The 25993-nt window shown below is 36.7% G+C and overlaps 1 protein-coding gene across 2 annotated transcripts; it reads right to left on the reverse strand.

Annotated features, from left to right (window-relative positions):
• Positions 1–548: 548 nt before the first annotated feature.
• Positions 549–22009, reverse strand: LOC110794859 (uncharacterized). 2 transcript variants are annotated; one of them, XM_021999822.2, is made up of 28 exons: positions 21561–22009; positions 20015–20174; positions 19171–19263; positions 18899–19013; positions 18634–18802; positions 14990–15164; positions 13433–13561; positions 12680–13234; positions 11269–11868; positions 9731–9799; positions 9290–9406; positions 8962–9207; positions 8650–8697; positions 8432–8569; positions 7278–7442; positions 7126–7188; positions 6924–7031; positions 6732–6815; positions 6595–6642; positions 5847–5921; positions 5321–5413; positions 5104–5184; positions 4935–5006; positions 2472–2516; positions 2295–2378; positions 1422–1525; positions 1156–1320; positions 549–1041 (listed from the first exon to the last, which is right to left on the reverse strand). In XM_021999822.2, exons 1-27 carry the CDS (start codon positions 21782–21784, stop codon positions 1176–1178), a joined length of 4005 nt encoding a protein of 1334 aa, XP_021855514.1. In that variant the 5' UTR covers positions 21785–22009; the 3' UTR covers positions 549–1041; positions 1156–1175. The 2 variants fall into 2 exon arrangements, with proteins under 2 accessions (XP_021855514.1, XP_021855513.1); XM_021999821.2 differs by having other exon boundaries at positions 18634–18808.
• Positions 22010–25993: the final 3984 nt, after the last annotated feature.

The raw sequence follows: 25993 nt of genomic DNA on the forward strand, positions 1-25993 counted from the left end.
CATGCATTCCTATAACCAGAGTTTCCTGTTTCAGATTCTTGAAATTGAAGAAGGCATTTAGGAGTAATCACCCGTAGAGAAGGTGGCCAGATCCACCACATTTTTCCAGAACATCCAAATTACTCCCCTTCGAGAAGTAGCTTGAACAACCCTAAAATCATCAAACCCTAATTAGATCATGACTTGTCGAGCACGAAAGTCGTTAGCTTTGGTTCCCATGAACACATAAATGGTTGGATGATGCCCCACAAGTCGTTAGACTGTACCGTGCTTGAATCAGACATCCCACTACTTGAGTTTGGGTTATGAACATTACCATAATGCAATCGGGCTGGCCCATATCTAGTTTGTGGCTTTCTAATGCTAATATGGTCGGGATGTTTCTTGAAACCACTAGAACTCTAGAAGTCTTTGAGCCACCCTCTGGTCCACCCTCGCTCTCCGCTGCAGCGGACAATGAACAATAACTTCCACTAAGCTATTATTACAATTTTTTTTTTTTGTATATGCAAATTAGTACTTCTATGAAAAAACCACACATACTCCGCTATTATAAATACAATTTATATTTCCCTAAAAACAATACAATTTATATGTTATAAGAGTATATAAGTAAAGGTTGTTTGGATCCCAACATCCTGTAGTAGATGTGTTACTGGAAAGATAGACACAATTAAATTATTGTAAATACAGATATTGAATGCACGTACAAGGTTCATATATGTTGGTGCAAGGAACCATCATCTTCAATCCTGCTGTGGTTGTTTAGACCATGTCATAACAGACATCAGTTTCTATAGCTGATATGTTGGAGATATTAACAATTTACCATGATATACAAAATTTCCCGCATGTTAAATCCCTTCCAATAAACAAACTCTGCCAATCTGACGACGCTCATATTTTCCTATTTATGTAGAATATGCAGAGTCCTTGCACGTGCTGCATTTGACGCACCTCCAGATGGTTTGGCTCTCATTTTCGTAAAATAGCTAAGCACTTCATACAAACCAGATGGATAGTCTCCGAGCTCAAGTGTTTCTAGCCATAAATACAGGACAATAGGACATAGTTCAGTCATTTGATATCAGGTTGAAAAATAAAACTTGGTATAAGATAGTAGCTTAAGTTGCGGGATAAAAGTTAACTTATTACATGAATTTCCACCAGTTACACTAGCTTCCACCAGATGATTCTTTACTTTTCTCCGCGACAGCATCCTTGTCAGAACTGCCTGCATCCCCAGCCTCAGGTTGGCCCGATTGCGATTGACTTCCAGCTTGAGAATCAGACGCGATGCCAAGTACCATAAGTACAGACCTAAAGCCATAAATGCAATCACAATCCTTAGTCTAAGATCTTATGACATAAAAGGTGTAGTAGTAAAATGTACCACAAAACAGAGATCGTTTTGGCCAAACCTTGGGAGAGTAGATTTTATATTTTGTTGGTTTGCGTGACCAGCAAGAGGAGCTTTGAGTGCTGGAATTTTATTCAGAGCACTTTCAAGCTGAGCTTGTGGTAGCTGGTAAGAGACAATACTAACAATCAAAACAAAACTCCAAATGCACCAAAAAACAAAGATAATGACAATAATATAGCATCATCTAAACAGTTATTCTGTCAGGCCAAAAAAAAAAATAAAGGTGATTTTACCATCCCAAGAAAGTATAACTTAATTTTCACTAATAAACAACATTGTGCACAAACTGTCTGCCTGTCTGGTGCTTGATGGAGTTTGCAAAGAGACATCACAATTCACAATCCTTTTGCAGCCGACCATTGAGCTTAACGGCCCAACGATACAATAAAAGCTGCTATACTAGGCAGCAAGCAAAAGTAATTCTAGACCGGCTCTCTCCAGGTCCCAGCTTTTCTACTCTGCAGTATGTGTTTATTTAACTGTTTAAGAATGCTAAAACGGTTGGATTGTTGTTCTAGATAAATCACAAGGAAGAAGTAAACCGATGCGAGTTAAAAAGCTTCAATCTTATTTCGAAAGAAGAAAAGGAAAGAGAGCTAAGAATTCTACAAATTTGTTTCCTTATTCTCTCTCTTTACTGGGAAGCAGCAGGTGGAGGGTGGAGGGACTGAGAGCTCTATACAATTTAAGGCTCCCAGTAGTTAAAGAACTGTGTTTTAAGTTACACTATACAGCTCTTGTTTCCAGTTTCTATAATCCTGAAAACAGTGGCAGCATCTTGAAATTTAAAATTTTGTTTCTTTCTAAATCATGCTTGAGAATCATGCCAACGAAAGACAGATAATAACAAACATGGAAGCATTGGACGTACCTGAAGCAACACATGAAAAGAATGAGGCTGCGTTAACTGTGCACATTTGAGAAAACCAACCCATAACTTTGGGAATTTCCATATCTGTTAGACAATGTTGCCAATCATAAGATTCAAGAAACCTCGGAGAAACTGAAGAAGCCTAAAAGCAAGGCAGCCTGTAGCTGAAACTATTACCTGCTTGCTTACAAGTCGAGAGAGGATCTCCATTATGAAGTCCACCTAGAGAGTCCGAAAAAAAAGAAATTTAGAGTAATATGCTGCAGACTGATATGCAAATGAATACTAGTAACACTGACAAACCATTGTAGTAACTCATACTCTGATGAATAAGGTAAAATAATAACTATGAGTTCTCATATTAGAAGGTCGTGCCTTAGCGCGATGGTCAATTGTGGTGTGTTAATTTATGTTAACCGCTTTTGGTTCACCGGAAGTTTCGGTTCGGCATTTTGTGAACCGTAACTGTACCGCTTAATGGTTAACCGCAATTTCGGTACTGTTAATATTTTTTTTATTTTATACATTCAATTTTGACCAAAAAAAATACACTTTGACAAGTAAAATCAAGCCATCTTAGGCTCTGTTCTGTTCGACTTTTTCATACATTTTCATACACAAATAAGTTTATTTCAGACAAATTAAGTTCTTTTCCAGATAAAGTAAGTTCAAATAACATAAGATAAGATGTATTCATATACGTTCAAATAATAAAAGTTCGAATAACATAAGATAAGATATATGCATATACATTCAAATAATAAAAGTTCAAATAAAATAAGTCAAATAGAACGGAGCCTTAGCCTATAGCTTATTTTTCTAGTGCAAATGAGTCAGGCGGTACAAATGCAAATGAGGGAGAGGGGATTCAAACCTGTAACCCAGCATAGACATGCCCTCAATCTTTACCAATAGGACAAAACATCAATGGTTTTACTAATTCAACTACGGAGTACATAGTTTTTATTTTATTTTTACTATTATATACTTATATTTCACAGGTCATATACGAAGTATGATTTAATTAAGAGCTAAAAAAGGATTTAAATCACAAAATTGGAAGAGTTTCTTAGTACTTATTTTATTGAGGTTTTTTTTAAAAAGAAAGAAATTGCATTAACAATTCATTGTCAAACCTTACAATAAACTGGAGAATTAACACGTTCAGAGTAAAGTCTGAAAATAAGAACAATCATCATAATAAGATTCATTGCTTTCTAACATCATCTTGTGCTTAAAGGAACAATTTCAAGAATCGGTTTTATACCTGTTGATAGAAAATGTGTTTGGAGTCAAAGGTGAGTGATTATGATTAATCAGAGTTGAAAATAACAGTTCAACTTAGGAAAAAAACAACTACTTCCTCCGTTCCACAAATAACACACCATGTTGACTTTCACACTATTCACGTTGTGCTTTTGGCCTTTTTTGTAATGTATACGTAAAAATTATGTAATAATGTAGGTCTTTATTAGATTCGTATCGATATATATTTTCTATATATCAATCTTTTAAAGCTTTTACTTATGCAGTTATGCATAATTCGAAAAATAAGGAGTCAAACTCGTGTGTTGGGAAGTGTGAAGTCAACATGGTGCAATATTTTACGAACGAAGGAAGCATATCGTTTATTTCAGGTAACCATGTAACAAAAAATCGCAACCGTAACAAACCATTTAACCGCCATTTCAACCGGTTTGGTAACTGAATCATTTAAATTTTGTTTCGGTACGATTACCTACCACTTGGTCCAACTTTTTGGGTTTCCGGGCTGGTTTTTCGATTCCGATTTTTTTAACACCCCTAGTCAAGTATCTACTTGCTACACGCTAGGTCACAGGTTCAATCCTGGGAAATAACCTCTTTAAGAAAATAAGGGTAAGACTGCGTACATTAGGACCTTCCCCTCATAAAATACAAGCTCAGTCTATGCTGGTTGGAACGTAAGGCAACCAGGAACTATAGTAGTTCTGAGTTTCTGACGAGGACAACATATAACTGTAGCTGGTTATCTTGAACAAATTAGACTGTTATGGTTTTGTATTAGTTGGTACTTCCGTACTTGGTAAAAGTAACAAACACCATATAGCAACACAATATTCAAGTATTAATAACAAATGATCAAGCCATGCGAAATTATAACACTTCCAAAATATTGAAAATACGTAAGTCAGACTAAATAACTAGCAAAATTCACATTCATATAGATAACACAATGCAATTCCATACAATTTTTTTTTTAAATCTATAATAATGGATAAGCACTTCCATTATTATAATGCAAATTAGACACTGTTCAAAAAAGCACTATGACAAATTAGACACTGTTCAAGGTCAAACGGACACATTATTTATATAAATTAGACACTTCACCAAGATATTTGTTGAATGGAGACCGGAGTATAAGGTTTTACACGCATATTAAGAGATCCTTAAAGCATCAGTATTCTAAAGAGCCAAAATATAGCATTTGGTATTTCAAAGTGATCAGTAAAATTGCATTGAAGTTCGAAAGTGATAAGTATAAAGACAATAAACTTGGTTGAAACAGAAAATATTTTCTCACACTTTTGGACAGAAAAGGGTCACCAGTCAAGACCTAGCAACAAAAGAAAGACCAACATGCAGAAAAACTCTTACCAAAGCTGGAAAAGCCCCAATTGCTTGCAGTACTGTTCTCATGAACAACAATGGGAGAGGAATCTGTTCAACCTACAACAAGAGAACAGAGGAAAACAAAACCAAAGGATACCGAATTAAATTTAGGGATAAAAAAGAAAGAGAATCTAGAAGGTTTCCCATAACATACCAGCTGATTCAAAACCTTGGCAATTACTTGCTGCGTGAACATTTGCCTTTGTTCAAAGCAAGCATTACATGCATCAGTTACCTGTTCATGGATGGGAAATACAGGCTACATCATATTAAGATGGGAATTCAGACAGAAGAAGATGAAAAAGAAAAAAAATGAAAGCATAAAAAAGTATCTTGTTTAAAAAATGAAAAGATGGTGGCAAGAAAAATGCCTTCTTCAAAGGGATTCCATCTTTATCAGGATCTATGCTGTGGATGGCAATTAACACTTCTGCCGGAGTTAGCACAGGACTAGGAGTTGACCCCTGCACAACAATTTGTTCAAGTGGTTAGATGGTGACCCATAGAAATAGTTGCTGAATCTATAAAACTTAGCCAGAATGGTTTTCTCATTGTTCAATTAAAAAAATTCTAAAGGTTTCTTGATAAAAAGACCTTCCTAATGTGATAATTTTGTTGGCCATTGTTCATCCAACTTAGCAAACTCACTTTAAAATCCTCCAATAGGATGACAAGAAACAGCATAGAGGAAGTTCAAAACTTGATTGCTTAGGCACAGAGAGAGAAAGAAATATTTTCTCTACCTTTTGTCATCACCCTCATCTTTACTTGAGATGACATGTAGAGTAATAACAATTAGCAAGACAACATTTCTATTGCTTTAGATCAACATCCTATAGGTAGTAGAAGACTGTGCAAACTGGCAAATATATTTCTATTGACAAGGAGAGCAAATACCTGTAGCAAGCGTGCAAGAGCAGCCTGGAACTTGTCTTGGGTGACATTAACAGCATGAGGGAAGACCCTCAACACCTGACAATACAGAGTCAATAACAATTACCATTTACCACAAGTATTGCCGAAAAATGATGGGAAGTGAAGAGGAGAGAGGAGCACAAAATTATTATAAAGAAAATCTTGAAAATACAGGGGACAAATGACGAGGTGGCGGGAAAAGAATAATTCTAGAGAGATTAAATTTAAACAACAACAATAAGTCAATAATAACACTCGGGGATACTAATATGAGAAAAAATGTTAAAATAAAAATGTTAAAATAATCGAAGCAAAGGTGATAACAAAAGAAAAGGGAAGAGAGACAGCTGCTGCATTATTTTTAGAAGCCTCTTATCCTCTAATGTTTCAAACTATAAAAATGACCAGATGTCTCTTCATTCAGCAGAGAGGTAACCAAGAAGTTTGGGAGTTGATGCAAATGAGTAAGCAGGTTGATGATGAATTGATGATGCTATAATGATGCTTAAAGATTAGGTAAATTATAGTATACACTACCCAACAAGAAACTACAGTGATTCAGTGACACTATCCAAGATAGCAGATAAAGTATGTAGGGAAAGTGGCATTTTCTCTGAAATCTACAGATGAGATTTAATATGTATATGCCTACACAGCTATACAATATCATTGACGAACAGGCATGGAAGAAGATAACAAAGAACACATATAATAAGTATGTAGAAAATACCTCCTCTTTTGGCAGGAAGGGCAATATTGGAAACAGAATCTCGATATCCTGTGCCGACAAAAATAAAGATACATTAGTAATGTTCTCCTACGCAGAAGTAACAAGAGCAGAAATAGCACGGAAAAAATATACTTTACCTTTATCTTTGTCTCATAAAGTTTCTTAATCGTAAATATCAATTCTGTAGATGGAACTCTACCATCTGTAAGAATATTCAAAACCTAAGGCAAAAAAAAAACCAAGAGTCTCAGTTTGGGGCATATTAGTCCCATCATGCCCCACAAAGGGATAAAATGCAATGAAATTTCAGGTACAATAATGTGAGCAACCTGCATCAGAAGATTCTCACTTCCATCAGGTGGATCAGAGATAATCTCAAGAAGGGGTGGTGATGCACCCATTGTTCGAATAAGAATGGGCATATGGCTATGAATTGCCTATACATCCACAACAGTTACAGTGTCAGCAAATGAAAAAGTGAATAATATCACTTATGTCCAACTAACATTTCACATGCAACACCATATACACCTGTTTCACAGACTCCGGTGAGCTTTTATAGATGACAAATATTTGACGAAGAAGGGCATGTTTCTGCAAACAATGATGATCACAAAGGATAAAATATTCAATGAGTCAATAGATAGCAAAGTTATAGACAACCAACTACGTAAATGTGTCACCTTTGTACATAGGGCAAAATACAGTGACATGCATTGTTGTGCTTCAGATACAGAAGTATCTGCAACAACTCCAGGTGCATGTGGCTGGGAATTATGAGCAGAGGAGTCCACAGCCGTTGTTTCCCCTGTCGCTTGGTCTTTAGCAAACAGCGTTATTTCAAGACTCTGATCAAGTTAAAAAAAATGGGATAAGGGGCAAACTCAAAAACAGGTGGAAATTTACCAGCAGAGGATTGCAACCATAGAGAATACAAAAGCACAAGTGATTTAGGTTCAGAATCCAAAATTAAAATAGCACATGACGTGTCATCAACAAAAGACTACCACGATATCAGAGGACATTGACATCGCAACAAACCTCTTATGATACCGTAAACTAATGTATCATAATATTTTATACGATTTATGAATATAGTAATTTTTAAAACAAAGGTCATACGGATTATTTAGTTGCTTAGATTAATGGAAAGATTCTATATTTTTGGTTTGAAATGAATTATACTAGAAAGAGATGAATATTATTTTTCGATTAAATTTTTTTAAAACGTTAATAAGGGCGTAATAATCCGTATGACCTTTGTTTTAAACAGTCAAAGACATCAGACGTTCCCTTGTAGAATAGAGATGCACAACAGGAAATTCCACATGCATCACCAATTCACCATAAGAAAAAAAAAGGGGGGGGGGCGCGGGGGGGAGGGGGGAGGGGGGAGGGGGGAACAAGGAACAACCAAAAAAACGTCCATACAAATGTACATCTCCAATTAAGCATATACAAACAGTCACCTCATCTTGAATAGCAGAAACATTTATGATTAGCACTTTTTCACAACATTCATAAGCTATATAATCTGTTGGCCAAATGCCACTCTTTGTAGAAAAATCCCATGTCAAAATGTTCCGGGTAGCCTACAAGACCACTAAAAACTTAAAAATCTCCTTTCGAAATTTTGAAATGTACCTACCATTGATCTAACAAGTCAATGTAACAATATCACGAATAAATCAACCAACCACATCCTTTAACTAGAAGTAGATATGAGCATACAAAAAGAGGGGGGCTTTAAAAAGAATAAACCCTACGGGTAATTCCAGTGAAATTCTGTGTCTTGTTGACTCTTAAAAAAGAACAAGTTCTGATAAGCAGTTGACACCTTTTCCGGTTGAATACTGGATTTATCAGTGTCTGCAGCATCTGCACTACGGGTATTATCCACAGAAAGCAGCTTCTCCTTTGCAAATTCTTCTATTTGCAGGGCGATTGATGGTATAGGATACAATTTATTTGCAACCTGAAGAAATGACAAAAAAGATAAAGAACTTGTACACTTACACAGGTCCAAATATTAGTATACTGGCATAGTAAGCATACCAGACGTATTGCCTTCATACGAACTTCATCCAGATGATGTACTGCACTCTTTGGAAGGAAGAAATCTTATCAGTGGATACGTTATCTTTAGTCTTTACATGAGGCTTACATTTAATATTTAACTATATTTCATAGAAGATACCCGGAATGATTTCCAAAAAAAAGAAAAAAAGACGAGGTATCAGAATTTAATACATCTATATAGTCAATTAGTCATTAGGAATAGCTATGGAAATTTCTAACTGCATTTAGATCATTGTTCTAGTACAGACTGACCTGAAGAAGAAGAATTTAGTATGATAAAACACAAACCTGCAAAGCAATTTTCAACAGCACATCACGCAGAGTTGGCCTCAGCAATATCAAGCTCCACACAGCACTGAGACCTTGGGTTACCCGATCTCCGTTATGCAATTCTTTGTCGTCTTTATCTCCAATCTCAGGAGAACATAAGCATTCCAATAATTTAAGACTCGATTTGGGCAGATATGGAACTTCACTGAACAACCTGCTTAAAGATTTGTCTGATGGCGGAAAAGAATCTCTTAATGTTTCTGCCTGCATAGATCTTCAACAATTTATCTCTACGAATAAATACCCACTGAAACAAAAGAAATAAAATAGAGGACAGTACACTCACCAGTTTTAGAAGAAACGTTTCATACACAGAAGTAGCAGTTGTGGAAGAAAAAAAGTCACGCTCTTCTTCCGCCTCCCCATACAACCGGTAGAGGACACGCAACGTCAACTCATGCCCCTAAACACATTGACAGACTCAGTTCAAGTAGTCCATATTTCAGGACAATAATAAGAATCTCCAACACCCGTCTCTTCCTTGAGATATCACAAATTACTGGATATAGCAATTGTTTACCAAATCTTCAACTAAAATATTGATAAGAAACTAGTATGTTGTATCTTTTTGACAGAACTTACCATACATAACATACAGATCTGGAACAAAGTTAAATACATAATTTAACATAGTTTTCATATAGGAGTGTAAGGATCATGAAAGAAGATATTTAAGAAAGAAACACAACTTGACAACAATAATGGAAAACTAAAGAATATATATCACCTCATGATTTACGTAATCTGACAATATGTGCGTCTGTAGACATGTCCAAAGGTCAAGGTCCAATGAGAGCTGCAGAACAAAAAAGGTAAACTAGGTCAAAGCACAGAAAATCCCATATACGGTGGTGATAACAAAAGGGACGCCTGCTAGTGAAGACAGTGACAATACAAAACACGGGCTGCATCTGTTTCATACCAGCATCACTTTTCTTCATTCAACGATATTTTCAATCCAAAGCTACTTTTCTAATTGTTAAAAATCACAATACTAAAAAGTGGCAGAAGGTTACACCAAAGTAAAAAAAAATATTAGCGAACAGTGAGCTGCAACAAGTACTTAACAGAGCCATTCTCAGAAGCCTTGTAGTCATGCTGCACTGCAGTAAAAAGGCTTATGACAAAGAGAACAGCAAAGCCAACGTTTTTTTATAAGAAACAGGAAAAACAATTGAACATACCTCAAAGGCGATGTTTCTCTGGTAGAAGTGTTTTTGGTTTGGTATAAAAGTATTGGGTTGCTCCTCTTTGCAGTCATTTATGCATACAGTACATCCAGTTTGGAAGGCAAGGGAAGAGCATAAAATTGTGACCGGATGCTTTTTGTGCCACTATAGGTGTTTTGATTAGCAAAGAATTTTCAATTGGAATTATTAATCAAAACATCCTATAATGGCATAAAAACCTTTTTACATCATGTCACAAAATTTTCACAATTCTGCCGTGTTGATATCCCCTCTTTAAAAACTCACTGTTCTTTCCTTGGAATTATCAACCAGACATGAACTTGAAAGTGAAGGGTATTCTATTCGGATTTTTCATGGGGTACCCCTGACGCCTTAAAAATGCACGAGGTACCCTCGCATTTTCAGTAATTCACAGGATACCCCTGACATCTTAAAAATGCACGAGGTTTACGGACCTAAGCTCAAGGAGAGTCCGGGGTGCCCCATGACAAAATCAGATTTTGTTTGTACATAAAAAAGATAAATTTTTTATTCTGGGATTTAAATTAAGGCTCCTAAAAAAATCATTTGAAAGATTTTGGATTTCACAAATCCTAGTCCAATCAGTGTGGCGTAGAACTGCTCAGTTCTACAAATTGAAATGTTTTCTTCAAAAATAAATAAATGGTGGTGGATAATCTTGATAATTGTAATGACAGCCCAATTATGTTATACAGAGTAGTTATATTTGTAATTGAAGAACAGAAAAATCACTGTTAGGATAATCAAGAAGAAGAACTTCGGGTGATTTAATGGCTATTTTCTCCTTGAATGTAAATGAAAAAGTACGATTCATCCAAGAAATAAATGGATAAGTTCCTTGGTGTCTTCTAATTTGATGAAAAACTTCTTTTGCACACTTTCCCTACCTGACTAATCCGAATTTACAAAAAGTACAGTTCCACAAAAATTATATAAAAAAGAAAAAAACTAGGATGGTCTTGCTGGGGAAAGAACACATCAGCTATAAATACAAGGAATAACAAAGCACGTTAAAGGAGGGATATGCATTAATATTTGAACAAAATAATATTACCTCAACTCCCAAATAAGAAAGTAAAGAGAACCGAAGCTGTGAACCTCCAGAGACAGCAACCTGCTTGTATGCTTCCACAATGCGCAAAAATACCAGCTTTTGAAGCTTATCCTTGTCTTCGCCAGAAAGTTCTATCACGGGCGCTGAAATCTTAGGCAAGACAAACTGGTGAACTGGCCCAAGAGAACTCGCTGTGGAGGCCATCCCTATGTTTGCATCTGCTGCAGCAGTTTTAGAGCTAAGTTCCTCAGACTTCTCAGTTGAGATTGATGGAAGTGATTCTGCTTTAGACCTTTTCCCAACACTGGTAGCTTGATCTTGGCTGCCATCATCCCGATCTGTAGATGCCAATGACGAAGAAGCAACAGTATCCAGCAATCCCTCACTACAAGCATTATCCAAGCCTGGAATGCCAGTATCTGAAGGTCCCATATCTTGAAACGCACAAACCGCTGACCCCTTGGGTGCGTCCAAAAGATTACCAGAAGCGGAAGCACATGGCATATCTGAATCGATAAGCTCGGTCGATTTTTTTGAGGTAGTATATGTCACATTGTTATCAGCAACATCCATAGCAAGAGATTCTTCTGGAAGCGGAAGCTGCGAATTCAGGGTAGACATGAAGCTCACTTAAACAAGAGAACAGAGTAAAAAGGTTCATTTCTTACAAAGAAAAATGAAGTAGACACGCAAAATAGGAATTGTAACCTCAGTGAACAAAAAGCATATACTAACAATCTGTAACAGAGTGACACGATAAAATGATCATGGCTCGAGACTCGTGAGTCTTTTTGGGACAGAGTACCTAACTGCTTTCTCTTGGACTACTTACCAAAATTGATAAATTCATCAAGAACAACACCACATTTCAATTTTCAACAGTAAGAGAGTATAAATTTCTCATTATAGATTATAAAAGAGAAAATTTGAAAGGAAATAAGTTTGGAAAAGCACCCAGTGCAACCGACCACAAAGAGGCCACAAACAGAACGCAATCCCAGAACATCCCAACCTCACTAGTCCTTAGTACAAAAAATACAAGCATTAAAAGCACCTAAATCACCAGCAAACAATGCACACCTTAATTACACCCTCTGACATTCACTCCTCCCGAAACCAAGTAACTAACCCACCTCACCTGCATGCTACCCGTCACTTAACCTGCCAATACTCCAGTCTTTTGTTCCCTTTAGTACTTTATCAAAGAAGTTCTGCTGGACCTATCTCTTAGTTAAACTTACCAGGAATCAATAATTCTATTAATTGTGATAGGGCACTCCTTGTCCTCCACTGATCAAACTTACTAAAACTCAATGGAGAACTTTTTTCACAAAGAAATGGGGGGGGGGGGGGTCTGCGACATGAAAAATATGAGCCTACAAAGATGCACAAGAGACAGAAAGATGCTTGCCTCAATGTCATATAACTCTGACGGTTCGATAACTGCTGCTGAGGATATGTGCTCGGAATTGCCACATTGAAGGGCATTCGTAAAAAATGATGAAAGTTGTTCGAAGGGAGTATCAACTGTGTTGTGATGCAAAGCCATACTTGCTTGAAGTTCTTCATCCCCCTCAGCCTTTGGGCAAGTAGAAGGAAGGTTTTTCAGGTTAGCTATAACCACTTCCGCAAGTAAGTCAGCAGAGATACCTGATATAAGTATCTCCAAAGATGCAGCAGCCTTTTCACCTTGTGCAACCAAGGCACCAAATAGCCCTATAAGTTGCTGCACAGGCCCCAAATCATCTTCTTTTGATGTATTTGCCCCACTAGTTGTTTCAGACTTGACTTCGGTATCAGTATGAAGAGCGTCTGACTTATCACTCAGATCTTCTGATACGCTGCGCATAGATCGGGCACGTTTTCCAGGTGTGTCATCATCTTCATTCCTGTCACCAACTTCCAGATCACTGGTTCTTTTTCTACCCACCTTAGTATGCACTGGATCTTCAAGTGACTGCTCCTCCTGTCAGATACTCAGAATAAGTTGGTGCATATTTGAAAAAAGTACCCAAGTTTTCTTAGTAAAACTGGTACTTTCACTCAAGGTATAAAAAGATAAACAGCAACGAATGGTTCTTAAACAGTTACTTAATGTTTCAAATAAATATCGCAATCAGTACATAAATGCTTTAAGCAAGGCATATTATGCAAAAGTGAGTACCTTAACAGCAACAAACTGAACCTTTTCTTCCTTCACATTTCCATTGATACTGCATACGCCTTCAAGGGCTTTTTCTGCCAAATACCCAGCATTCATTTCCCTCAGCGCACCAACTAAGCGATCCCGCCACTGCAGAAATAAATGATTCCATAAGCCAAAAGCATTAAAAGTTTTATTGAAATAATTTCTCATAACAGAGGACTCTACAATAGCAAAGGATTAACTAGTAGAAATTACAACATTAAAATAAGGGTAACTACTCGGCATGAAAATGACAAAAATCTTTGATATCCTATAAGAATCATGTTCATAAATGTAGCCAGAAATTTGAAGTGCTGCAGCAAACTTTTTCAGCCATTAGGTACTAGCAGTGGCGGAGCCAGGATTTTTGAATCGGGGTGTCGACATTTTTGAATTGGGGTGTTGACATGTTAGTAAAACAGTTATTTAGTCCGTATTAATTGGGTGGTCGGTCGCCCACCCTTAACACACTGGCTCCGCCAGTGGTACTAGTGGGAAACTCCACATAAGAGGCGAAAAAAAATATGAAGTTGCAGAATCACTCTCCTGAAGGTCAAATAGTCTGACCCATCAACAGCCTCAAATCTACTAAACCAAAGTAGACAACATTCCATTCCAAATAACTTGCTAGGGTGGAGCATGACAAGGTTAGTATTACGGGGTAGCATTTAACAGGGTAATCATACGAACTGTAACTCATTCTGGAAGACATGCACAGGCTCTGAAAAATAATAGCATTAAGAACAAAATAAGGTATTCTGGAAAGATTTCAAAAGGAAAGACAAGCAGGATTAAATTTGATGGGATCAGTCCCAACTCCCAGTAAGGTCTAGGAATGAGCAATTTCGCATCAGGTTGATGCTTTGAACTTTTAAGAACGATTTGACAATAAAAGATGCAAGGATGATTCCAGTGACTGAACCAGTCAGGTGATGACTTTTACCATAAAGGCAAGGGCCAAGGTTGCAAGGTTGTCTCTTTCCTTCTCTAAATAAAATAAGAATGCAGCATACTTACGAAGAATATTGCATCCAAGTACCTGTAATCTTTTATTCGTATCAATGTAGACAAAAACTTATACACATGCAAGGCACCCACTGCTATGAGTCTATGACAACCTCAAGCATCTAGACCTCACACAAAATACTTGTTATCTGATCCAAATCCAAGTAAACATGGTCACTTTAATAAGAATTTTTTTGCAGATCAAGCATGACTAGAAAGCGTCGTATTTCAAAAAGATAAAGATAGCAGAGGATCAGAGAAAGTTGATTAATAAAAGTATTATATGTATCTCCTGAATATCTAATGTGTGGATCTCCGTCCAAAGATGCAAAGATCAACTCTATCGTACAAATTAAATAGACAGACATCTTACAGCTACCACCAACAACCATGGTACATCAACTACCCCATAGTTCAAATAAAGTAGACAGTCATCATACAGACACCAACACAAGGTCCAAGGTAATCACTGAACAGAACTTAGTTAATCTGCATAAGAAACAACACAAAAGAGAAGATGAAAGACTATACCGGGGTAGCACTTGGGTATGCACACTTCAAGCAAGAGAGAAATGCATTTTTTAAAGCATTTTGGACTCCATAAGCATGCAACCCCTTGATAACAGAATTTGAAGGATCAAGACCCAGAAGGACTGGAAGAATTCGTCCATAAAAGGATGGCCTCTTCACGGCAATGGCTGACAAACTGGTAAAAAGAACCAAAAAGTAAGTAAGAACAAACAATTACAAACACACTAATCATGAGGATCCCAAACAAGGAACATAAAATTTAATTTATACGTGTAGAAGGACATGCACTCATGATCTTAGGAAAGACCTTCTCAAAAGGATCTGATAGTATGTTCCTTTTTGTCTTAAGAAGATCTACCTTCTGGTCACTTTACCACCACTTCTCTTTCAAGTAAATTCATGGAAACTCAAAGAAAAAAAAATCAATTGATTTGGTAAACTGGAACACTTGCCATTACACACAAAAAGACTCTCACCAAAGCACTAGAACATCTGGCTTGATCCCCTCCGCAACAATAAATGGAAGTCCTTGCATTCTAAATACTAAAATGAATCACGATAAGATCTATTTCCTAGAGAATACCAGTAAGACCTTCTAATCAGTACCATTCAATAACCAATAGACCCCCCCAAAAAAAAGTTGTGTGGTTCTTCTATAACTCAATTCTACATGAAAGCAAAGTTATGATATTTTCCGTGCTTCCTACTAGGAGATAAAATTTATTAAAAAATAAAAAATAGGAAACTAATTGAATAAAGATTTAACTCCTACAAATGATGGGAAAATAATGCACAGCCGTTTCTTACTGCAGTCATCACTCACCATAGCCTTGCTCCAGTTAAAAAACTTACCAAGTCACCATCATTATCCTTCTCAAAGCTGAAGTATTTTCAGCTGTTGACTCTAGGGGGATAGGGAAGAAAGCATCACTATTACTTGAGTAAAACCAGTTCAGAACAGGAACATTTTCCAAAAGAAGTTGTGGAAGGAGTAAACCATATAAATCGACTCCCCCTCCTCATAATTAGCTACAGAAATATTACAATATTAGAACCGAGCATTACACGGGTGCACGAGTCTTTGCATACACAGATTTTCCTGTTTTGGACTAGGAAACCAGATACTCCCTCCGTCCCTTAATACTTGCACCGATTTCCTTTTCGGGTCGTCCCTTAATACTTGCACCGCTTCTATAAATGGAAATCTTTACTAATATTATATTATTTCTCACACTTACCTATTACCCCACCTACACACCCCTATTCCCTACAAAAAATCATTTAAAAATCAACACCCCTCACTCACCACTCCCCACCCCTTACACATTCCCCACTAACTATATTAAAAAAATACCCCACTATCAACAAACACCCATTAAATTAATAAGTCAATTCAAATGTATTAAACTCTGCACCGGTCAAACCGGTGCGAGTATTAAGGGACGGAGGGAGTACTTCTGAATGTCAGATCCTGTTATCTATTACCAGGGTCAAATCAACAGCTCAAGCATTTTCCAGAATCTAATATCTCCTCTGTTTCTTAATCATTACCGTGTTAGTTTCTGTTTCTTCTTAAGAGTTTCAGATAAATGCAATCCTACAATTCTACTACACTAATTTGATTTAAAAACTATTCCTTAACCATCACCAACATTACATAAAATTAGTCAATGTCTTACACAAAACACTTGTACTTTCCGACACAGATACTCATATTTTGTCTTTCCAACAATTCTTAAATCGGGGTACTTTAGTAACTTTTTCGGTACATGAGCATAAATTAAAGAAATATCATCAAATAAATACAGCTCACACCAATACAAACTCAACTAACATGATTATCAAACACTAAACACTTAGGGGGTGAGGGAGCTTCTAGGAAGAGCTCCTCATAGTCTCCCTAACCCTACAATTACAGAGCATGAAACCAACATCCATCACTCCTAGTTTTCAAAAGGATTACAGTACAATTCTCATTTTCACTTCAAGTTTAACAACTTTCAACAAGGTTTCAGGAATTCAGGCATTGCCATTTGTAACTCCCAGAAAGCAAAAATTCCTGGCATAAGCAACTTAATTTACCTCATTAATTCACAAAATAATTTAAATGATACTTATTCAGAAACGGACAAAGTACAATAGATGCACTAAGGTTTATTGAGTCTCTGTTTAACTCCTAAAGCATGATAAGAATCCTTAGTAAACAAAAGAGTCTAGGGAACAATGTTCACAAACATAGCATGCAATACCTATGTACGCTGACCAACAATCAATGACGAGTAAAAATGTAAGAAGTAGACAGACAAACAAACAAAGAGAGGAGGCAAGTAGTGATGGGAATAAAAATATCTCACAAAATTCAAAACTAGGACAAAGATGAATTTCTTTTTTTTGGAAAATATGTAAAGATTTTATTAATACAAAAAAGGTAAACACAAAGATGTACTCCGTATACTGTTAAGTTGTATTCTACATCTTTACATTCTTGGATTCACCTCCAAACAGAAATAACAATATTGATAACAGCCACCAGCTGCCAGCAGAGCAATAGATAGAACCACAAGAAATGTTGCTACAAGATCACACACAATCTAACATAACATAATGCAATGTCTGTGGTTATCCTTAACAGGCCAGGTACTATTGGGGATTCATTATCAAAACACTCCCACATAACCGGTGACCTTCACAACCGGTTAATTGCTTTTTCATTTTTGTTGTTGTTGTTAAAGAACTCTCTCTCTCTCACACCTCTTCTACTCGTATCACCTATGTTGAGTGACTAACACCACCATGTCCACCAACAACTTACCGCCAAGAACCAACCACCACCTCCTCCCATGGTCCCAATACTACTCACATTCCCAATTTCATCTAAGCCTTCTCCTACTCCTCTGTGTCTCACCACCTTCCTTCATCTTCCTATCTTCAGAAACAACAATACCAAATTCTTCATCCTCAAATCCAAAAAAAAAAACAAAACATAAAAGCTTCAAATTGATTTCAATGGACTGGGAGTTCTCGAAGATGGAACCACGGGAACATATAAAAAAAAAAGTTCCAGCGTCTTGTCAGTTCGTCTCTCCTGTTCGCTACTACCATATGAGAAACGTCAACTAGTAGTTGGGATTTTTCAGGGTTAAACTCCAGTTGAGATTAAAATGAGAAGACTGTGCCCATAGTAAGGGTTATTCTTGTTAATTTTTCCAAAGAAAAATCCACTGATGCAGGTTTTCCCTCCTAAACTGATCTCAAATTCACTATCACCTCAAACTAAACAAGACTTTTTGTTCAAAACACTTAATAGGTGCATTTGTGTCATTTGACCCATTCTTAGTAAGTCGCATCATTAGAAATAAAAGTATTTAGCATTTTAGCTATTATTTTTCTTTAAGTAGAAGTCATTTAATTGGTGAAATCTTTTAATAAATGAATGCATAGATTAGTTAACTAAATCCATTTTTTCATATATTTATTCGAAAAGCCTGCATGGCTAAGGTATTAAATAGTGAGGTACTATTCATAATTTCAAAACAGACAACCATAAAACACCAAACACGGATCGAGAGACACTAAACTTCAAGACTAACAACCTAACACTGGTTTCAAGCAAACATATAACTTATGAAGAGTGTATGGTTTACCAATTAATGAGAACAACCACCATGGAGGTGCTAAGTGTTTTCACAATGGGGAGGCGAAGCTGATCAAGCAATAATCTCAAGCTTTGACTGGCTTCAATAGACAGATCTCCAAGCTTCAGTATAGGATGCCCTTTACGAACACATGAGATATTGAACCCTACTTCCTTAACTGCAGCTAAGATCAGACCCTTAAGCACAACAATACCAACAAGAAATATTAAGTACATAATAATAGCTTGATTGAGCTGTTCACTATAACCATTACCATCGCCGATTAAATGAGGTGGCAGCTCAGTATTGCCATTGGGGTCAGGGGTATAAATAAGAATGATGGCTGCAACAAATTTCAAAGCCAATAATCGCTTGCCATCACTTTCAGACTGCGGCAAAATAAAGTCATTCATCAGAACTATCAAGAATTAAAAAAACATTGAGTTTCTTTCGTATAAGAACACCATAACCTGATTTTAAAAAAAAACATATACAAATAATTTTTTTAAAAAAAGGGTGTTCAAAATATTATGTCATGTAACTTACCTCGAAAGCTATTGAGCATATCTTTTCCTTCAACTTCAGCATCCACTCCCATGCTGACTCAAGTGAATCATCCAGCTTGCTTGCTTGCAGTCCCTAGAGATTGCAAGGATAAGATAAGAGGAGGACATTCTAATAGAAAATTGATTAGAAGATGGAAGAAGTTATAAGAAGGTGGTCTGAACTATCCAGGGATTATTACATGCTAAATGACATCTGGTTAGATTGGATTTATAAGACTCATACATATATTCCCTTCTACATGAGCAAAGTTAATTCATACAGACAACCAGGCTAAAATTTAGAAAACTATCCCATCACTTTAATTGCATATTTGTGCCCAAAAGGAAAGAAAAAAAGACTTTGATGAGGAAAACATAATAAAAAAAATTAGATAGAGTGCAGGAAAATCAAAAAGCCTTCAATTAGGAAAATTTTACAAGTATAAAATTCTAGGCAATCAATACATCTGATTAAGAGCCCCAGGCTTGAACTCTAACAAATAATGAGCTCCAAGCTCGAGCTAACCAAGATGAGCCAAAACCCAGCGTGCTCAAAGTCCCAAGCTCTTTTTGGCCCATCCACGTCCCTAGATCCAGTATATTACTAGCCATGACAAGTTTCATGCTCACACGCGTTCTCTGCAGTGACATAGGGAAACTCAAGGCATCATTCTCTACAGAGTTAGAAGAACCCAACCTGAATCAAATTAACCACCCCTCTTAGACACTGTTACTCCCACCAGCATGAACTTGGATTACTATATTGAGTACTTGACTATATACATCTTTACATTATTCATCTTTCATCAGCCAATTTCAACGGATAATATCGCACAAGATAATACCTGTATCGCTATTTTCTCCAGGGTACAGCAAAATATATTAGTGCCAGATGTGATAGCTTGCCGAGCCACTGCTGGAGTATCATCATCCACAACAGTCAACAGTGCAGGTGTCGTTTCAGGTAAAACCTCCAAATGCCTCAACCCAATTTCACCAATTACCCTAAAATCCAAATGGAAACATCAGATAGGTCATAGGTTGAAGGAATTATAGGGTAAAGAGAAAGGGGGAATCTAGATAAATTTGAAGGTAAAAGAAAATATTTTTTACAAAACAAAGAGGGAAGTGCAAAGACCTTTAATGCCCCATCTAGGAAGATAAATGGAGTTAGAGCCTTCCTATTTCCCAAAAAAAAGTAACAACATTCAGAATTTGCTTCAAACTTACTAACCTTAACAAACACAAGAGAGCACGACAGCCGACTTATAAAAGACCAAAATAATTTTGAATTCAAGGATGAACTAATGATTTTCCCCTACATTCAGGAATATGAAAAAAAGACGGAAGACGAAAACAAAAACAAAAGGTAAAAGAACTGCAAATCTAGCATTAATGCAACGTGGAAAGCTGGAAGAAGCAGCTTACAAGTCCATCTGAAGGGAGAACAAGACCTGGGCGTGACTATCAAGCTTCATTCTAGGCGTCAGCGTAAGGAGGCAAGGGGTTTGAGGGATTTTGTATTATCAGGGCATTGGTTAAAGTGTTAAATAAAGAGACAACAAATTATGAGGGTAACATCCCAAATATGCATTCCCACAAAGGAAAAGCAAACACACCAAAAACCTGCCTAGGTAGTCTTCATCCCACCAAAGAAAAGCATCTCGCTGCTCCTTTCCAGGCCACATAAACTTTAATCACCATGGGCAAAAGAAATACCATTCAACAGAAACCGCTAAAGCCACTCACCCACTCAGGACACATTTCTAGACACCACAATTCATCAACCTTAAAACCCAATTCCCCTACCATCGAAATTTTTCTAGACACCTTAAAGTACTTTGCACTATGTGTAACTACTATTTTGAATAGGGGAATAAAATGATTGATCTTTTGAGTGTAATATTCTAAAAAAACATACTCTTCATCTAAAAATCTACAAAATAACCATCATATGTCAACTTAAGCAATCCGCTGGATATTTCATTAAATCATACTCCTCTTAATCAATAGAAAACAAGAAATGCAAACAATTCCCCTCAATGCTATCCCTAGTAGCTTCAAAATGCTTCTGAATATAGGATTGGCCTCCCAAAACATTCTTATTATCATCCTTAACAACATCCCAACAATACTGGGCTCTAAAAAACACGAATGGCTAGTACAAGTACACAATCAACAATCATCCTATACAGACGTAGTCCCTGTTCTCTCCAATTTGACATTTTTCCAAATTCCGTAAATATAAGCTTTAACCAGTAAATATCAGTTTCGAGCAGTTAAACCATAACATAAAAACTAGTAACCGCACACAACAGCAATAGCAAATCAGTTTTAATCCGTAAAATCAGTTTTAATCAGTAAATGCAAAACCTGAGGAGATAGACTTACTCGGTAATGCATTTGCGAACCGGGCTAAAACAATCCGAGAGAAGCTTCAACAAACAAGGGAGGAAATCAGAGAAATCAACAGTAGTATTATCTGCTACGCGCAACAATTCCTCCTTTAGTTGATGCAAGTTATCGAGCTTTGAAGGTGTATCAGCAGCGAAAGTAACTGAGTCTATAAGACTTCGAATTCTTTCTACAGAACCAGCCGCCATTGCTACCACCATTCTTGTCTCTTCTTCTTGATTGAGATGTTCAATTACGTGAATTTTGCAATTGATTCATAGCCGATGCCAAGGTGATCAGGAATTAGGGATTCGAATTGGTAAAGCCTCAGTTCTTGAATAAAACTTTTGGGGGAAAACTATTGAAGGACGAGCGGGAGAACGTTGAGAGAGTGAGAAAGGGAAATCTCAAATCTTATTTGGAGAATAAAACTCCTGGAGTCACGACGAATGCAAAACCTCAATACCAGCATTTTTTATACCAACACAGCATATGCAGCGATTTCCTTCAATATTGCATAAAGATTCAATAATTCCCTAGATAAGTTACTTTCTAAGTTATTTCCCACCATACTGTCCACGTAAGCAAGGGAGAAAGAGAAATAATTTTTTTTTTCGGTTCAGCATTGAACCGCCATATGAGATAGCGGTTTCGTTTTAAAGCAAACCGCCATCTGAGATGGCGGTTCAATGTTATAAACCGCTATCTGAGGTAGTGGTTGCATTAAAACAAAACCGCTATCTCTGATGGCGGTTTGCTTAATTGTAAATTATTTTTAACATGAATCTATATAATTAAAGTAGAGTAGTGGTTAATGAGAGGTGAGCAAACCCCTAATACTCTATTTTCATCTACGCCACATCATACTCATTCAAAAGGAAAGCAATCAATTCACAACTTCAATCATGCACCAACCAAGCAAGAAAAAAAAAAAAAAATTCAAACTACTAATAAAAGGATAATAACCATTGACAAAAAAGAAAATAGAAAATAAATCAACTAACACCCGAGTAATCATACCAAACCAATTAACATAATCATTCCGATAAGTGTATCAAGGTAAATCAATATGAATATATTGCCTTAAACATCAACGAAATGAAATATACCAAGCTAAATCAATATGAATATTTTGCCTTAAACATCTACGTAAACATCATTTAAAATGTTAATTACCAGTAGCTTAAAAGTATGTAAGTTGATTTATAAATTTCATAACTACTCCAAATTTATGTTTTTAATATTCTCAACAAGCATAGTATGTAATTTTTATATAATCTAATTTTGCTTTTAATAGCTTTTCAATTTTATAGAATTCCCGTGCATCAGCACGGACACAAACTAGTTACAGTTTAAATAGAAATATAACTTAGAAGTAACCTCTTGTGACATCAATTGCGTCTGTAGCTCAGTGGATAGAGCGTGTTGTTTCTAAGCAGAAGGTCGTGGGTTCGAACCCTACCTGATGCACTTATTTCTTTTGTTTACTTAAGTCAACCGCAACCTGAGATAGCGGTTTAGTGCCGCTTCATTAAAAAAAAAAAAAAAAAACCCCGTTTTAATGCTGACATGGACGGTATGGTGGGAATTAAGTTAAAAAGTGGCGTATTTTGGGAATTTGACGTTTTTTAAACAATATTGAAGGAAATCGCTCCAACATATGTCAATACCAAAAACATAAAATTACTAAAAAAAAGTTTCAATACAAGTCAATTGCTTTATTAGTATTAACATAAAATTACTATAAAAAAACAACATAAATCATTTGTGTTATTGGTACCGACATGTTCTAGGTTGATAGGTTATATTAGAGTCACTTGTGTCCATTATAGACTCAAACTCCCTCCTTGAGTCGTTATTCCCTATGTCTTTAGTTGAAATAAGATAAAGAATGGGGATTCTTAACATTTTCACCCTTTTAGAACCTACATTTATTTATTTTTACTTTGTAAGACTCAAATCAACTTTTCGGCGAGTTAACCTAAACCGTTAACCTAGCAACAATATATATATTAAAAAATCATTTAAATGCAATCAATTTCAAACAGAACATTAAATCAACAAAAATTAAACAAAGACGTCAAATATTTCCATTAGACAGTAAATTGAAGCTTTAAAATTGTTTGCTTGCTCTCTCTTTTCATCAAACACCTAAAATGGTTGTGCTCATCCAACAACAAAAACAACGAGTGGATGATATAGCTCATTTAACTCCCAAATAAGGATTGGGTTTAGCTTTGTTCGTAAGAAGAAACTTACTACACTATTGTTAGGTTATGATTCATATGACAAAACATAAATTATGCGGAAAAAATATAAAGCCAGGAAAACATATTATTTACACATAATCATTTAGCATAGTTTAGATGCATACACTTTGTTGCGTGCCTTCCCTAGCTGCGCCCGAACCGAACAAGAACAAGTCTTTAGGACTCCAAGTGTCGTCCCTCCGTAGATAGTCCACAGCACGTCCGGATCCGCCTTAAGCTTGACCAACTAGAATCACCCTTAAGGTTGCTTAGGAATTTCGGCTATTAGGTGCAAGTGTATGGCTGATTTTTTTCTTCAAAATCTTACCTTTAGAATACTTCAATTGTATCTATAAATTATGACCCTAGGCACCTATTTATAGAGGTATGGAAAAGGAACTGGAATCCTACTAGGATACGAATTAATTAAACTAGAATCCTAGTAGAACTCTTATTTAATTAATTTATCCTTTTAGGATTAGGAATTTAATCATATATCGAATCCTGATAGCTTTAGGATTCGTATATGAACACAAACACACACACGCACGCACAGCAGCCCACGAGGGGCGCGCGCGCCCGCGAGCACTCGCAGCCCATTGCCACGAGGCCCACACGCTGCCGCAGCCTTGGCGCGCGCTGGGCCTGCCTTGCGGTGGGCCTGGCGCAGCCTTGGCTGGTGCGTTGTGGTGCGCTAGCTTGCTGGGCGATGGCCCGGCTTCGTGCTGGGCCTTCGTCTGGCAGGCCTCGTCCGATGCTAATTCGTACGATACGCTTCCGATTAAATTCCCGATTCCGGAATTTATTTCCGATACGAACAATATTTAATATTTCCGATTCCGGAATTAATTTCCGTTTCGAACAAATATTTATTATTTCCGTTTCCGGAATTATTTTCCGATTCCGATAATATTTCCGATTCAGACAATATTTCCGTTTCCGGCCATATTTCCGATTCCGGCAATATTTCCATTTCCATTTAATATTTTCCGATACGTACCATGTTTTCGTTTCCGGCAATATTTACGTCTTGGATAATATTTATATTTCCGATACGATCCATATTTCCGTTTCCGGTAATATCATCGTTTCCGGAGTATTCATTTCTTGCTTGTGACGATCTCAGCTCCCACTGAAACCAAGATCCGTCGATTCCGAATATCCATAGATGGAGTATTTAATGCCATTAAATACTTGATCCGTTTACGTACTATTTGTGTGACCCTACGGGTTCAGTCAAGAGTAAGCTGTGGATTAATATCATTAATTCCACTTGAACTGAAGCGGCCTCTAGCTAGGCATTCAGCTCACTTGATCTCACTGAATTATTAACTTGTTAATTAATACTGAACCGCATTTATTAGACTTAATATTATATGCATACTTGGACCAAGGGCATTATTTCCTTCAGTATCCCACTTGTCCTTAGGGACAAGTGTGCGTTACCTAATTCCTTTGTCGCTCGATGCTTGCTCTTGAACATAAGGTAAGAGTTGTCATCCTTATTATGTCCAGAGGTGTTTCTCGGTTTCAGAGTTCAACTGATCAAATAAACAGATAATCATAGCCTATGATTCATCCGAGCACGGCCATGCATTTCACAGTTTCTAGCTCTCCGAGTGGCCTTGTACAACTTTTAAGCATCTCATCCCGATTTATGGGAGGACAATCCCAATCTTGTGATCTTGAGATTAGACTTCGTTTGATAGGTGATTACCTGAGCGTTTCCTTTATAGCCTCCTTTTACGGTGCGACGGTTGGTCAACGTCAAAGCAACCAGTTCTCAAACAAGTAATCTCAAATCACTCAGGTATTGAGGATTTAGTGTCTAATAATTTTAATGAAATTTACTTATGACAGATTTTCATCTCTTACAGTAAACACTACAAAATTATGCATCAATTAGAGATGGATTTTGAGACGGATACAATAAACGTCTCTAACTTGAGACGAGTTACTAAAACTTGGTCTCTAAATTAAAATTGAGATGAAATTGTACATAGTGTTTCAAACATTCCGTCTCAAGTTTGTAATGGATTCGCAAAAATTCCGTCTCAATTTTTTTTGAGACGCCCTCTATAGAGACGCCCTATTTATGTCTCAAATCCGTCTCTAAGCATCATTTTGAGACGGATTTGGACTATATAGAGACGAAATTCCTCGTCTCTATAAAATGATTAT

Source organism: Spinacia oleracea, chromosome 6 (assembly GCF_020520425.1).
Source record: "Spinacia oleracea cultivar Varoflay chromosome 6, BTI_SOV_V1, whole genome shotgun sequence".
Lineage (NCBI taxonomy): Eukaryota > Viridiplantae > Streptophyta > Magnoliopsida > Caryophyllales > Amaranthaceae > Spinacia > Spinacia oleracea.

Bases quoted from the DNA above. Each gene is read 5' to 3' on its own strand.
- LOC110794859 (XM_021999821.2), bottom strand. From the start codon at position 21,784: ATGGTGGTAGCAATGGCGGCTGGTTCTGTAGAAAGAATTCGAAGTCTT. The intron at 13,562-14,989 runs GTATAGTCTTTC...TTATTTCTGCAG, and splicing joins CATACCCAAGTGCTACCCCG to TGGCGGGATCGCTTAGTTGG. The intron at 2,379-2,471 runs GTAATAGTTTCA...ATTGTCTAACAG, and splicing joins CTCGACTTGTAAGCAAGCAG to ATATGGAAATTCCCAAAGTT.